This window comes from Dermacentor albipictus, chromosome 1 (assembly GCF_038994185.2).
Source record: "Dermacentor albipictus isolate Rhodes 1998 colony chromosome 1, USDA_Dalb.pri_finalv2, whole genome shotgun sequence".
NCBI classification, from domain to species: Eukaryota; Metazoa; Arthropoda; class Arachnida; order Ixodida; family Ixodidae; genus Dermacentor; species Dermacentor albipictus.
In genome coordinates, this window is record NC_091821.1 from 204,666,979 (window position 1) to 204,683,752 (window position 16,774).

A 16,774-nucleotide genomic window follows, 5' to 3' on the forward strand; every position below is an offset into this window, starting at 1 on the left:
TGAATAAGTCAGTGAAGCTTAAGGTTGTTAATAGCCAATGTGCTATTATTTTGACAGTCTAATTTAAGTAGTCGTTTGTGCTACCTGCATCAGCTGATCAATATTTTCTCAATTTCAGAAGCAGCTAGGAATGACCTAACGTGGGCTAATATCCTGTCACACTATCAAAACAGTGGCAGACTGGCTGACAACACTGCTGCTTGAGCATCACCTGTGCCTCAAAGGTAAATGTGATGCATTTTATAGCCTTAATTACATAGAATTCCTACAGTGTTTTCTGGCATATAGCATCATCATCATCATCATCATCATCATGTTTTATGTCCACTGCAGGACAAAGGCTTCTCCCTGCGATCTCCAATTACCCCTGTCCTGCGTTAAGAGACAGAAAGAGAGCAGTTTGGATCAGAGAGCAAATGGGTATAGACAATATTCTAATTTACATCAAGAGAAAAAAATGGAGCTGGGCAGGTCATGGAATGCGCTGGTTAGATAACCATTGGACCATTAGGGTTACAGAATGGGTACTAAGAGAAGGGAAATGCAGTCGAGGATGGCAGATGACTAGGTGGAGTGATGAAATTAGGAAATTCGCGGGCACTAGTTGAAATCTGGCATATATTAAAGTGAGCTATGCTTGCATTTATTGGTGGGAAACGTCGTCATTTTCAGTTTAGTTATAAATACAAGTCTAACTTGTCAAATTGCAGTGTTTAAATGCTGTAAGCATCAGGAAAGGAAGTTTTATGGTGTGCTATTTGTCAGTAAGAAAAACGGCCTTTCCCTTTTGAAATTTACAATATCTAATTTGAATTTGACAAGAAAACAATGATCGTAAGGTCGTTTGTGTTGTTTGTTCTGGTGAGAGAGCACTTTGATTTTAGGAGTTAACAACAAAAATTTTGTCGCGTTTTTATGCCAAGACCAGATAGCTGTAAACTCAGCAATTATGCTATGGAGCCTCAGTTACTAGTTTAATAATACAGTTTAAAACATGTATGAAGTGTAGTGTGGCTTTCGATGTGAAACAGAAGTCTATTCATGTCACCAATACTCGATGTGGCGGTCTCATATAGTACCAGACACAACTGATGTTATGACCATCCTGCAAAAACAGAGATCATTCAACACTTGACAGGATAACAGGAGAGAGAGTCCTTCTACATTGCAAAAAGAAGCGTGCAATTGGAAGGGTCAATTTGACAGCTTTTAGTGACGAGGTTATAATATCGCCGTCAACTACTGCACTGAGCCAACTGTCTCAAGCTTGAGTTGTTTACAACACCGTATGAATTCCAACAATGGTTTCGGTGATGTGAATAATCTCCTGCTTCACTTATTAAATAGTGCTGCACTTCGAGTACATTTTAAACTAACTGTATAAGATTTGATGTAATAATTCTTTGTGCTTCTCAAGGAATTGAGGCTCCATGTCATATTTGTCGGGTTGCAGCTACCTAAAAGCACAAAAGTGAGCACAAAATTTTTGTGTCAGTACTCCCTTAATGAATTTTTCCCAGATGCATTAATTTATTTTAAACAAGATTAATAATTTTGATGCACAATTTGTTTTACACTGTTGATGTCTTGTTTTAATTTGTGCAGAATACTAGAAACCATTGAGCCAGCCAATCCCGGTGTAAGCAGCTGCATCTTTCCCTGAGGTGACATGGAGAAGGAAGTCCCGTAGCTGTGATCTCATCGACTAACTTTTTGCATGCGAGTCCCAGTTGTCCATAGCAGATTGCAACAAAGTATTCCAGGGTGAAAATCAAGCCGTTCGGGTTAGTGGAAATAGTGGGCCTCCTATTCAAAACATGACTCCAGGGCCCTCAATGAGCTTTTTGGGCTAAGCCAGCTACAGTTAGTTGTAATTCCAGTTGATAACTTTTGAAAATACCACAAATTGGTTTTGTGTGTGCGTGTGTGATGTGGTATAATTTTTGCAGTCATGACTTAGGAAAAATAAGTCTTTTAGAACATTGGTTACTGGAAAGATATATTCAAGAAAGCATTGTGAATGCATCTTTGCTGCATTTTAAGCTTACAATTCAGTTCAAGTCATAGCCTGTTGTTTTTCTGGACTGTTTGTGTTATTTGAAAAGAAAGTCCACTACATTTCACGATGCTCTAAAAAAAAAGTTACTTGGTCCTTGTACCCATTTTATAAACAGTTGAATTACCATTTTAGCTCGGACAATTTTATTTTTGTTGCATTGATAATTACAATTTCTAAGTTCTTTGTAAGGAAGTTGTTGAAACTCATGGAAGCGGACAAGAAGAGAAAGACGACGGCGGGCTCCAGAGGTGCGCGCGCTCTTACGAAAACAATAAAGAAAAAGAAGAATCTTGATTCCGTTTGCATCGAACGCAGCTGTCTCGTCTCGTTTCTGCAACATGGTGTCGTGACCAGGATAGCAGCTACTCCTCTTCCGACTGGCCACGGACTACTAGAACAACGGACTGGCCACAGAAGACGGACGAAGAGGAGGCCCGAAGGCGAACCAACGGCAGCGAGGCGAGACATCGACAGCAAGGAGCGGCACAGACACAGAGGGCGACCAAGACTCCGATGACGTTTCGCCGCTACAGTCTGTAAGCGACCAGCAGTTTCCTCAATTAGTCAAGATGAACAGAGAAGTGATTATGAAAAAGCGAAAAACGCTGAGGACGCAAATAACTAACTTAGTGAGCGATGCTGAAAAGAAACTGGAGGAAAATCAGGATCCTACAGCGATGTCGCTGATAGCCAGCCAGATCAAAGGTATTGCAGACTCGCTAAAGAAAGCAGACGAGCAGATGGAGCAGTTCATAACACCCGAAACAGCTGACTCGGAATTTGCGAAGACCACTGAGTACGAGTTAAAGATAATAAGTGCTTTGCACAGCATCAACGCGTACCTTTCTCGACAAGAAATACGGGAAACAGCGAGGGAGCTATCCAACTTTAATGGCGAAGCTAGACAATCGCAGCAAGCAACAACAGTGACATGATATTGGCTTCTAGCGCGAAGTGAAACACGGACACAGAAAGGAGCAGACAGGTCCTGTCTGCTCCTTTCTGTGTCCGTGTTTCACTTCGCGCTAGAAGCCAATATCATGTTACCGTACCAACTCGCCCAGCTGTCTATCCTGTTGCAACAACAGTGAAGCTGCCAAAGCTAGAAATAATGAAGTTTGACGGCGATAAAATGAAGTGGCAGAGATTTTGGTGGCAATTTGAAACAGCTGTACACGAAAGAACCGACTTGAACGAAAATCAGAAATTTACGTACCTTCTGTCATCACTAACCGGAAAAGCGGCAGCTGCTGTAGAGGGACTACTGTTTTCCGACAGTAACTATGGTAATGCCATTGATCTACTCAAGCAGAAGTACGGAAAAGATGACGTGCTGGCAGAAATGCATATGTAGGAATTAACTAACTTGAATACAGTGGCAAGCTGCAATGACCATGATGGTTTAAGAAAGCCGTCACAAAAGGTGCAGGTGCACATACGTGGATTGGAATCCTTAGGATTGAAAAGCGAGTCCTATGCATCGATGTTGCTTCCGATCCTGAAAAGAGCTTTACCAGTGGATCTGCACATTGGATTTCAGTTAAAATAAAGGGAAGTGATCAGTAGATCTTCAGCACAAGATCAGAACGTGGCTTTACGTCAAGAAGACATTCTTAGGTGTTTGATGAAATACATAGAAGATCAGGTAGAATGCAGAGAAGAATTGTCAACAGAAAAGAAAGAAAGCTACGGCAACAGAACGGAGAGTAAACCGCAGACAAGAACTGTTAATTTTCATAGTACAGCTGCAAAGTTTTGCATATTTTGCGAGAATACTACTCATTATACTGATGATTGTAGGAGAACGATGCCTTATGAAGATAAGAAAATGAAGCTCAAAGAGGCAAACAGATGTTTCCGCTGTACCAGGCTTCGCCATACTGCTAAAATATGTAAGACAAATATTAGGTGCAAGATATGTCGAAAATGGCATGCGACGTCTATGTGCCGAAGCAAAGAACTGACTGCACAGTGTATAGCATCTACTCCGGGTGAAATCAGGAAGGGAAAACATCTACTTGCCAGTTTATGAACCTCACATCAAGTGTTTTTCTGCAGACTGCAGTTGAATTAGCAGAAGGTAGAAGACAGTCATATTGTTGTCGTATTCTGCTGAACGTCAAGGCAAGCCTCGAGAAGCAGTATTCTCAGGAGAAAATGGCACTCCTCTCTGAGCAGATGGTACGTACCAAGGAGCTGCTGAGCAAGCATCGGGAAGAAGTGGAGCAGCTAGAGAAAACGGCGGAGGCAAGGCTAGCTGACGAGCGGAAACGCATGACGGAAGAGCTGGACGTCCTCCGTTGCAGCCTCCGGGAAAAGGAGCAGGCTCTTAGCCGGTGTGACAATGAACAGCAGGCAAAGGCTTCTGCTGATATGACAAAGCTTATCAACAAACACGGTGAAGTGGTCCAAAAACCGTCCTCTGCCCTCGAGGTAGAGCGGGAAAAGACAGAGTCATTCCGCAGTCCACTTGATTCCCTCAAGAAAGATATGGACGAAATCGTAGAGCTTGCAGAGAGCATCACAAGGGCCAGCTTGGACTCGACGGTTGAGCAAAGCACTGCAATCAGACGACTTGCAGAAGAGAATGCGACGTTGTGACGAGAGGCGGAAGCAGCACGCGCCGAATATGAGTCTATGCTCTTTGAGGAGAAGTCTAGGCTGAAAGATGAAGTGGAGACTGTTCGTGCCGAGTACGAGTCTACACTGCAGAATCTTGAGGAGAAGCTCCGAGGGACCGAGGTCGACCACAGGAGACATCTGAAGGAACTGCTAGCAAACCAGGAGCGGTACCAGGAAGAAGTAAAGTTGAAAGACGAAGAGCTATTTCTACTGAAGCACGAAGTGGAGCAGTACGCTGACACGCTTAGTTCGCAGAGGCTGAAGTATGACCAGGAGCTGGAAAACATCGAACGAAGTCTGGAGGCCAAACACGCTGCCGAGATCGAGTCACTCAAGTCAGAGCACAGGGAAAACGTTGAGGTGCTGAGAGAGAGTCTGCAACGAGAGCTGCTGGTACACAATATTAATAAACTCATGCTGCATGGCGGAATAAGCGTCACATTGTCTAAGTACTGGATAATACAAGGGAAACGGCTGGTGAAGAAGATAATTCATGAATGTCTGAGGTGTCAACGATTTGACGCTACACCGCTGCACCAGGAAACAGCCCCACTTCCTGCTGACAGAGTCAACGAGCGACAACCATTTGAAGTGATCGGTGTGGATTTCGCTGGTCCGTTACTTATAAAAGAGGCGATGAAAGGCACGACAAGACAGTATGTTGAAATATTTGTATGTGCTACTACTCGAGCTGTACATTTCGAAGTTGTTGACAACACGACAACAGAAGCATTCTTACATGCATTCCGAAGATTTACAGCGAGACGAGGGTTATGTTGCACCATTTACAGTGACAACGCTAGGACGTTCAAGAAGGCCGACAGAGACAGCAACTGTATGATTACAGAACTACAGGACGAAGTCTCCAAAAGAGCAACCCAAGGAGATCAAATCAAATGGAAGTACATCGCAGAACAAGCGCCTTGGTTGGGAGACTTTTATGAAAGGTTGGTACGAAGCATGAAATTAGCGATGAGGAAAGTTATTGGAAAAAGACTGTTATCAAGAGAAGAGATGCAAACAACAAGTGAAGTTTAAGCTATGCATAATAGGTGGAAAGCATAGGATTAAAGACAACCGATGGTGAAAAAAGGGTCAACATAGAAGAAATGTGCAGAAGCAAGCAAAAAATCACGAAAGATTGGTGGAAAAGATGGAACAGGGAATATCTGAAAGAAGTGAGAGAACAGTGTAACGCAAGAAAGCAAGAAATGACAGTAAACCAAGGATATATCGTTTTGATCGGCGCACGCACTCCTAGATCCTTCTGGAACCTGGCTAAGGTCATTGAAGCATATCCTGGAGTCAATGCGAAGCCGCGCTCCTGTCTCTTAAAAACGAAAAGAATACTCGGTAGGAGACCAGTACAACATCTTTACACACTTGAAGGCTGCTTCCAATGATGAGAAGAAAGCTTTTCGCGGCCGGAAGCTGTTGAAACTCATGGAAGCGGACAAGAAGAGAAAGACGGGCTCCAGAGGCGCGCGCGCTCTTACGAAAGCAATAAAGAAAAAGAAGAATCTTGATTCCGTTCGCATCGAACGCAGGTGTCTCGTCTCGTTTCTGCAACAGAAGTTGCATCTACTAAGGACCTACTCCATTAGTCATATTCATAGCAACCACACTGAATCAAATTTGTATTTATGAAATAAAGTGCGCATTTTTTGCTGTTCCCTTAAGTATTGATGAGCCATTGTGCAAGGTTGTGTCTGTATAGAGTCAGGAAACAGCCTTTCTACGTGCTGTTTTATCTTCCTTAAAATGCACTCTCCACACACTTGCACTCACTTCTGCGACCATCGGTACTGCATGCAACCATTTAGAGTGCAGTTTACCTGAGGTGATAGTGGTATTTATTGGATGTATTCTGTCATGGACATGGTATATGTGGTTCTTGCATTTGGATCCATGCATTTTCATACCAGCGCAAGTCTGCTGGCATGTAAGATGCATATGCAGTGGAACCTACTCATGGCCTGTGGAACAAGGTAAATAGAATCGAACATTTGTTGCACTATTTCAGACAGACATGCTTATTGTATGCATGGTATAGTATGCTAATACTGATCCACTAGTATCACAAAACAATGGTGCTTTCTGATTCTGAAAATGTAGAACTATTTACAGGCATGGTACTTGAACATTGAGAATGGCTCAACAAAATGAACGGACTGCAATGCATTATGTGCACTCAGTGTATGCTTAGGCTGGACTGCTAAACTTGTCTAAGTTGTATCTTAAATTCTTAAAAATAAAAGAGCATGATGAAAAGTCACTTTCTTCTGCTGCACGTGTGCAGCGGCAGATGTCATACTTAGTATGGAGACCTCCAATAATGTTTCATTGGCAACTTTGGTACACATTAGAGCTGGTTAGCGCTAATGCCATTTGATCTCTAGAAATGCTTATATTTGCACGAGCTTAGGCGGAAACTGTTGTCTTGCAGGTCAAGGAGCAGTTTACGAGTAGCAGGAAAACAATATATAGAGCACAAATACATTTCTTTATGAACGTTGGAGTAACTACTTTGGTACTGGTGCTATTGACAAAAAGTATTTGATTTCACTGTAGTTATTATTTTGTTAAGTGATTGTCCATTCGGTATTTTTGCGATATTACAGTGGCATGAAATTAAAGGCTTGACAACAGCTCATTTGGTTGGGAATTCACTTGGCACAAGAGAAACATTGACCACAGTTAAAGTGATAATTTTACTGAGGTTGTTGCCGTTCTTGTGCTTCTGTAGTGACATGTAAAATAAGAATTCAACCTTCCAGGATCGTAAACATTGTAAGTAGAGCTAACTATAGCACCTGTGAAGCTGGAACACGCCTGGACATTGAATGTCTACACTGCAGCTACAGCAGTGGCAGTGCTTCCCAACATGGCTGCTAGCTGTAAGTGGAGGGAGCATTGGCTGACCTACCAGCTGGCTTGTAGAGGTCTAGGTCTAGAGCACAACTTATAAAAGATCGCTACTAGCTGTGGCCTTCGCTAGATCAACCTGGAAGGTAGACGCCTACTAGCTAGCTGTGTGCTTCCTGGTCATATGCGAAGTTGGAGTAATCAATCGTCACGATAACGGTTGAGTCAAGGGCTGCATGAATATGGGACTGATCGTCACCTCAGCTGCGAGGAGACAGCATTTACTTGCTGGCAAAGCGATCATGTTGGACTCTCGAATGGAAGCGTTTGGAAAAGGTTAACCAGGTAAGAGACAGCCGGGCCGGAAGAGTTTCCGCCCTACTTTAGTACATTCTATACACAGATGTGTGCTCTCGGCAAAGGTTGAGTCCCCCTTGGTGGTCCAGTTTTCGAGCATTCATCTTCATCTTTTCATGCGTGCTCCTCCACACAATAGGGTACGTAAGTTCTACCGATGCATTACAACGGTCAGTTGAAACCGCTTCAATGACATGGTATAGTTGTGCGCACGGAGCATCATTCGCCTCAGCGGATGAAAATTGTGAGAAAGATGAGATTGCAAGGAAATATCTCAAAAAGAAAAGTAAAGAAATAAAAAATCAACACCCAAGCACTCCGTACTGATGGTTAACCAGCGAAGCTGAAACGTGCGGCTTCGGTGTTTAACATTGGGTTAATCCTGACGGTTCATTAATGACGGCTTGGTAGGCTGCCCGATCCTTGGTGCGCAGTTGCTGCTTGCGCTCGGCTGCACGAGCCTGTTCTTGTGTCTGGGCTGCATCAATGGTACGGTGTAGATGAGCTATTTCCTGGTTCTGCTCACGGCATCGCTGATCGAAAGCTGCCTGCTCCTCAGGAGTACATATGACACCTGGCCTACCCATTTCGGAGCCAGAGAGAAACTGCTGCACGCGCACTTGGCTGCGACGGAGAAAAATGATGTCATCACTGGCGCGGTCAATCGCGCACCTTTTTTTTTCTGCGCAAGCGCATGGGGTTGCGCCGGAGGAGTTTTTGCCGTACAGACGACAGATGGACGAATGAACCGGCTAGCCATATACAGCTTCGCTGTAAAACGGGCAATGGATACGATACCTGGAGAATGAGGACACCCTCAATTTGAGCGAGAACTTGTGATAATCATTGTGTACAATGTGTCGACACATATCAAGGCTGAAAAAAGAAAAATGAATACAATTAAGGGCAAGAGTCTAATATGGGTGTCACACGGCGCACTTTCGATTGCGATTGAGCCAGATTAGTCAAGCTAATTTTTCAAAAGCGAAATGACGCATTTACACATGGTAATGCTTGTAGAATATACAGGCTACACGCCTACTTGTATGACATCACAGCTCAGTGTGCACAGGCTTTGCTCTATTTCTGTGTTGGATATGCCAATGCCTCTTCGATCACGTCTGCACTTCGACGGTGCCATGATGCTAGGTAGTTGGACCGATAGCCATAAAATCAAATGAGGTCATTCACAAAAAGTGAGCAGTGAACATGATTGCCTGGAAATTTACAAGATAAAGCACAATAAATAAATGCACATAAATGCCTGAAGCCACAAGCACAAAGATCAGACAAATCTCTGTGCTACCCATAATTTCCACAGCAGAACCTCTATAAGTTTACGGAGGAGCTAGGTCGTATTCCACAGTAGCTGAATGATCACAACACTACATATTCTTCCAGTAATTTTAGTAGGAAACTGTGCCACAGCCTGTGTCAGTCAATTGGAAGTGCAACATTGCGAAGGCACATGTCCATGTGTTAATTATTTTTCCGGTGTTGTACACTTGGTTAGCATGCTGGCACATGCCTCACAGCTTCCACTCGAGTGCCACATAATGTGCAACAATCAGTGTGTCTACCAATCGTGTCTGGAAGTACTCGGGGGAAAACTCAGGGAATTTGTGCTTCTATCAGGGAAAATTAGCTGTAATTTTATTGAAAGGGAACGAAAGTCACGTTAATGCTGGCTTGACTAACAGAGAAATCGTAACGAATCATTTTTGACACCATGTCATCGGCTGTAGGAGTTGCCAGTGTACAGTCAATGACCAATTTTCTGGACGCCCGATTTTTGGGACATGCCTGATAATTTGGACGGCTTTGCGGCACCACCACGTGCCTCATAGACTCAATGTATAAGAACATATAAAATTTCGGACGCAAGTATGTGGTGTAGCATACGTAAAGTATTGTGGTGAAGTTTAACAGGTGTGGGAAGGGGCAATAGTCACGGGGCCCAGTATGTATTCCTTAATAATACACGCGTGCGCCCGCCATCTCCTGTCCCTGTACGGGCGCTGATATGCCTAATAAGTGTACTGGCAGGCTTTCAGAGCTTTTTCGGTTGTGCCTGTGGCATTTGAGCCTTTAAGGGCAGTAAAAGACATGCATTAACTTTTTCAAACTGCCAGATTTTTTGGACGTTTTCGCTGCCCCTAGGCAGCCCAAAAAATCGGATGTTGACTGTACTACTGACCAAGAGGATGCTTGAAAAGGTCCATGGGGTGAACGCGCGGCGGAAGGAAGACGGCAACACAAAGGACTGATGCATTGAGGATTGAATCGGAAAGAAAGTGTGCTGCCGCTTCTTCGAAGGAGCTTAAGCTCAAAAAACAAAGTTTTTTCTACTAAGAGATAATTTAATTGAAAGAAGGCAGAGAGGTCGGCCTGAGCTAAGGTGCTCTAGCCTGCTACTCTGCACAGGGGGAGGGGGAACGGGGACATAAAGATGTGATGAGGGATGATGATGATATAGCAAGAGGGATGCGCAAAGGCGAAAGCAAGTTCAACACTCTGATGATAAACATTCACAAATGTCATCCATGAAGCCACAATCAGGCTTCGCATCAAGTTTGTAGTCACCAATTTGAGTGAGCATAAAAATAGAGGCGTTAGGACGAAGCTGGTGGGAGCCTCCCCTGCGTGAACAGCACAAGCGCCAAACAAAATATTTATAGCATATAAAGAGCTGCGATAAGCGGCTCTAGCACGGCGAGCACTTGTAGGGCACTTTTAGCGGCCGGAGTCTCGAGACCACCGAGAATCACGCGCATTGATTCGACTAGGTGCTTCAGCATTTTTTGTACACTCTCCTCATTGTGTTCATCTCTTTGCTTGCCCGTAGTGTCGCCGGTTTCATTGGCCGTATGATTCTTGGCTTCATGGCGCAGAGGACCGCTAGTGCCCGGTGGCATGGCCGTGGGCCTAGAGGGCAGCAAAGGCCATTCCGTGTCTGTATCAGCTGGTGGAGGTGAATGTTTGCCGCGTGCTCTCGTCGACCTTGAATTTTCAGTAGACGCCGTTACCGTCCTCAGTGCACGCACAGGCAGAGGTGACCGTGGTACCTGTGCCACGCTAGGTAGTTCTCCTGGAATGGTTTTGTGATGCTTCTGTCGCGAGCGTTGGCCACTTTGGCGAACAGATTGAGCAGCCTCTTTACGCGAAGATTGGTCTCTTGCCATTTTTCGAAGGATACGAACCTCCTGTTTCATCTTCGGGCATTCCTTCGAAGTCGCTTCGTGAGAGCCAGTGCAGTTGGGACATTTAAATGAGGACGCCTCACAGTCGGTGGTATCATGCTCTCCGCCGCAACGCGAGCAGGTGGCTTTGCTTCTACAAACAGCGCTCACGTGCCCTATCTTGTGACATTTCCGGCACTGAATAGGCCTCGGAACGAATGGTCGTACTCGGTGTATAACGTAGCCCACTTTGACAGACGCTGGTAATGTCGAAGAAGCAAACGTTAACTTGATACATCGGGAGTCCCCCAAGCGGTGAATCTCAAGAATGCACACCGATGACCTCAAAAGACTCTTGAGGTCCGCATGCTTGATTTCAAGCTCTACGTCGGAAATCACTCCAGTTGTTGTCTCCTTCCCGTAAGTAACAAAGGAGCGGACGGGGATTGCGCTTAACTGTGAAATGTTCTTTAACTTCTCAAGTATTGCGGAATTTTTCACATCTATTGTCAGGATGTTCTTGCGAGCGTTGATCCTGATTTCGTTAATTTGCCCAGGGGCCACACTTTCAATATATTCGGTGAGGAACTGCCTGCTGAGGGAGTTCATGCTGTGTGACGTCGAGAGCGGCACGTAAGAAACCATGAAGGATTCTTGCTCACTCTGATACGATGAAGTCGCCTCAGTCGACATACGGCGCATCTTCTTCATGCGGCGGCCCATGACTACAGTGTACTCGCTGTCAGAGTCCATGGCTTCTGGCGTTGAGCTCTCCCAGGAATCGAGCTGGTCCGAGCTTCCAAAGGCATGTCGTCCAAAAATGAGCGATGAAGTAGACGACTGACCTTGTTCAGGTGGTCGTGGGGACATCTTCTTGCTCATCCTTGATGAAATGACTCTCACGAAAAATGACAAGAACGTAAAAAAATGCATAACAGCGAGAGGCCCAACGAAATTAAAAAAGAAAATGACTTAATTCAATTTGAATAGTAAAGAATAGTGTTTATTTTATTCAAAAAAAAAAAAACAGAAGGGATGGGTTAGCAAAATGCAAAGCGAATCAAATATCTTCAAAAAAAAATTGTAAAGCCCATGGCAAATTGAGCCGAACATCTTCAAATATGAATAAAAAGAGATGCATACAGAGCATACAGAAGCAAATATTTTCGAATATGAGCTATCTCTATCAACTGATAGCAAGCTCATTGTTATGAGCCCGAACTCCCTCAGCAGGCAGTTCCTCACCGAATATATTGAAAGTGTGGCCCCTGGGCAAATTAACGAAATCAGGATCAACGCTCGCAAGAACATCCTGACAATAGATGTGAAAAATTCCGCAATACTTGAGAAGTTAAAGAACATTTCACTGTTAAGCGCAATCCCCGTCCGCTCCTTTATTACTTACGGGAAGGAGACAACAACTGGAGTGATTTCCGACGTAGAGCTTGAAATCAAGCATGCGGACCTCAAGAGTCTTTTGAAGTCATCGGTGCGCATTCTTGAGATTCACCGCTTGGGGGACTCCCGATGTATCAAGTTAACGTTAGAAGAGTTCTTGCTCATCCTTGATGAAATGACTCTCACGAAAATGACAAGAACGTAAAAAAATGCATAACAGCGAGAGGCCCAGAACACCAGTGAGCTCTGGGCACTTCTTTCTCTTCCTCCTTTTCCTACTAAAATATAAAATAAACTCTTTAAAGCAGTGAAACGCAACACTGAGGCATTGTGTGTAGTGCTGAGAGTATGTCAGGACAGTTGAGGTTGACTATCCAACTGCCGAAAAAGAATCTCACTTGTGACAAAGTTCGGGCCTCATAACAATGAGCTTGCTATCAGTTGATAGAGATAGCTCATATTCGAAAATATGTGCTTCTGTATGCTCTGTATGCATCTCTTTTTATTCATATTTGAAGATGTTCGGCTCAATTTGCCATGGGCTTTACAATTTTTTTTTGAAGATATTTGATTCGCTTTGCATTTTGCTAACCCATCCCTTCTGTTTTTTTTTTTGAATAAAATAAACACTATTCTTTACTATTCAAATTGAATTAAGTCATTTTCTTTTTTAATTTCGTTGGGCGACATTGTGTCAACCTGTCTTGACATAAAACAAAGTTCTGTGTCACTCAGGAAATTTTGCAAAGGCACTTGGGGAAAAACTAGTAAACTCAGGAAGTTTGGAAACGTCAACTTAGTAGACACCCTGAACAAGTCTAGAATGTGCTGGCTAGTCATGGCAATCAACTGAATCAGCTTTCACGAAAGCGAGCAAGCTTGTGGTTAAGCTGCGGAGTCGTTGCGATCACATCATTCCAACTTGCTGCAGGAGTGCGACTATGCTGCTAAAATTCACTGGCTGGGATTCCAGCATGTAGGCAGCTTATTATTGGCTAGTTACTTGCATGGGAGCATATACAACAACTATAAAACGGCCATTCTCGGCTCCTACTCCTTTAATATTTTGAGCCAGAGCTTTTAAGCTAAAGTCCATAGCAGAACACTGTCTCCAAACACTGTCCCCGTCGCGATGTGCTGGGACATGAACCTAGAAAAAGTATTGATGTGATATAAAAAAAGCAAGAATGATAGTCTGGATGTATATTTTAGTGCAAAAGCGCACAAAGAAGCTGGTGTCCCGTTCAGGGTAATAGTATCAGAGAAAGGCACATGGTAGAAGTCCATTGCAATCTACTTATTAGACAAGCTTAACCTATCGAAATTAAAGATCCGTTCACCATGAAAAATTCCGAGGGAGTTTTAGCCTTTGTAGAGGCCAACTGTAACGCGGGACTAAAGGCCTTCTCAGCAGATGTGAAGGACCTGAATTATTCTTTGCCGCAGAATGAATTGTTGTGTTCAATAATGTATAGATAAATTTGGGGCCGTAAGATTTAGTACGAAAGAGGGCACAACTGTTGAATATTTTTTAGAACTATTATACTTGTACATGAAGTCAATATTTGCACAAAGAAATAACATTCTGTGCCTTGAAAAACAAGGGGTCTATATAGAATCCTGCTTAGCACCTGTTTTAAGCAACCTATACTTAGCTAAGCTAGACAGAGACCTGCATTCACGCGTCAATGAGACAAAAGTTGTTAAAATATTCAATTTGTTGATGGTTTTTTAGTGTTTGTTAATGTTAAGCTAGACAACTTTGACGCAGAATGTTCAACTGTTAGTAATCTTATACGCGGGTGCCTTTGTCCACTGAATGTTACGTTCAAAGTGCCCATAGAATGAAAGATCAAGTTTCTTGATGTTAAATTTACCTTCGGTGATGACCTAACATGCTGGTGCTAGAGTCCCAGGACAAATAAACCATTGTTGTCATATCATTCAGCCCATTGTCAATTGAGAAAAAGAGGAATTGCAAAAATGTGTTTTACTAACACACTTAATAAATCATGACATCACTGCACTGACGAAGTGTTCACACAACAGGCCAGGCACCTACATGATGCAGGTTATCCCGGTCAGGTTCTGGTATCAGTTGTAGAAGGAACACTAAGGCAAGCGCAGCAATCTGGGGTCCTCTGAACGTGCGGAAGGAAATAGTAGCTATGAGAAAAAAAGATCAACAGTTACACCCTATATCCACCGGTTGTCGCACAACCTAAAGGAAATTGCCTGCCGAGGTAACATTGATGTTTTTTCTGCACTTAACAAACTAATCAGCTTGTGCAGGAAAACAAGACCACAAAAGAAAGAAGGTGCTCTTAGTTGGCAAGTAACACACAGGAAAAAGTTTAGAGATTGTAAGGCTTCGATTATATATTGTATACCCTTATCGTGTGGAAAGTATTATATCGGGCAGTAGAACAGTTGCATTAATGATAGGTTGTGCGAACACAAAAACAAGGTCGACAAAGTTGCATCAGATGGGCTTCTCTCCCTTCACTGTAAGCGGCATAAGTGCTCCCCTCTCTCTAAATCAACAACCATTACTGGTATAAGTAAGTGCGAACTGATTAGACTTATAATAGAAGCTGAGCACATAGTTGCCCTGGGGGAGTCCTGTATCAGCAAACCGTCATTGGCTCTCTCTGAAAAAGAATTGAAATTTTTACGCATGGCTTAAGATATCACTTCTAAAAATTTTATGTTTTGAACTGTTCATATTGCTGTGACTCATGTTAGCCGAGTGTATCACCCCTCGATAAAGAACAGCGTTGGAAGTTTGCGCTGTGTACGTTTCTGTGTGTCTTTTGTCCCATCTTTTAATCGTACTACTGTACACCTATTCAAGACGCGTTACCAACAAGCCCACATTTCAACCCTCATGAACCCATATTAAGAGTTATATCAGACTTACCAGTGGCAATTATATGATCTGCAGTGAAGCTGGCCACACATTTGAAAGTAGCAACAATGAATGCAAAGCTTTTATTTTAATTTTTAAAGGGACAGAGAAGAATTATTTAAACTGTTAGTAAATTACACCAAAAATGTCACTCTTACCGTGAGAAAAGGTTTGGTAAGCCAGAAAAAATGCAAGGACAAAGGACAGGGGGCACAGCAGCCTGGAAGTTTCTGCACTAGCTCACTGTGATGTCATGGATTTCGATTACACCTACTTGGGCCTAGTTAATTTTTTCTCAGAAAAGATACGCTACATTGTATACTAAAAGTGTCGAAGACTGAACTTGGCCAGATTGAACAAAATTTGAACTGATTGAACTAAGCCACAGCAGTCCAAATACAGAAATGTACCTTGAAATCAGCTATGTTGAGTGATGCTGGGACTGTAGAGTTGGGACTGGCACCACTGCCCTTGAAGCCCTTTCACTTGAAGGTGATCGTAGGGGTGAAAGCTACCCAGCCTGAATTCTCCTCAAGGAAATTTGTCCAACCTGGTGATGTTTTGGGCACATGTGGTACAAAGTACAGGGGTGGGCATATGTGAGAAAATAAAAGCATGTGTGTCGTGTTGAAGCAAATTTCTATGGGCTAGGGGAAGGGATGAGGAGTCAGGCACAAGAAGTATTGGCAGATGCATGTTCTTCGTTTTGTCGTCCTTTTTTTATCTACCATGTCAATGAAAGGGTCAGAGCACTATCCTTGTACCCAGTGTAGATGAACGTTGAAACATGAATCACTATGAAGCTCTTAGATTTTTTCACACAGTAATAGAGCTTTAATGACTGACTTCACCTGTTTAATGCGATCAACAGCAGCCAAATACGAGAGGAGCCAATGTCTTGACAAGGGCACTTGTCTTTATCAGGGCAGACAAGTCCTTTTGTCGAAATGTAGGCTCCAGGAATCGGATTATCGTGTTCAGCCACTGTTGTTCAGTTCAAGTTTCCATCTTACTGTGAAACCTTTTATTTGTTCAGCTGTTTAATGACACTCAAATACTAATCACTGCATAGTATGTGTACTTGTATGATGCTTGATAAAGAAGAGGTTGCTACCTTAATAGCATCTAGTATGATTTGAAGCTTAAGTAAAATTGAGTCAGATATATTTGTCATGTATTCCTCATTTTCTTGAATAGGTAAATGTGTAAGGCTGACTTATGCTATACTTTCACTATCATTTCTAACAGCAGTGCCTGTGTACACCATGCATTTGTCCAAGGAAACATCAGTGTGCATTGGGCTTATGTTTCTGCTTGCAGGTGAGTGATTTGTTGCCTGTCATACAAGCAGATTCTAAGGAGGCAATGCAATGACCTGATGTGCTG

General features: G+C 43.2%; 1 protein-coding gene across 1 annotated transcript; it reads left to right on the forward strand.

The window, feature by feature from the left end:
- Positions 1-4,696: 4,696 nt before the first annotated feature.
- LOC135896922 (uncharacterized) lies at positions 4,697-16,762 on the forward strand. The gene is made up of 2 exons (XM_070540176.1): positions 4,697-5,074; positions 16,709-16,762. The coding sequence occupies exons 1-2, from the start codon at positions 4,697-4,699 to the stop codon at positions 16,760-16,762; spliced, it is 432 nt and encodes a 143-aa protein (XP_070396277.1).
- The last annotated feature ends 12 nt before the right edge of the window (positions 16,763-16,774 follow it).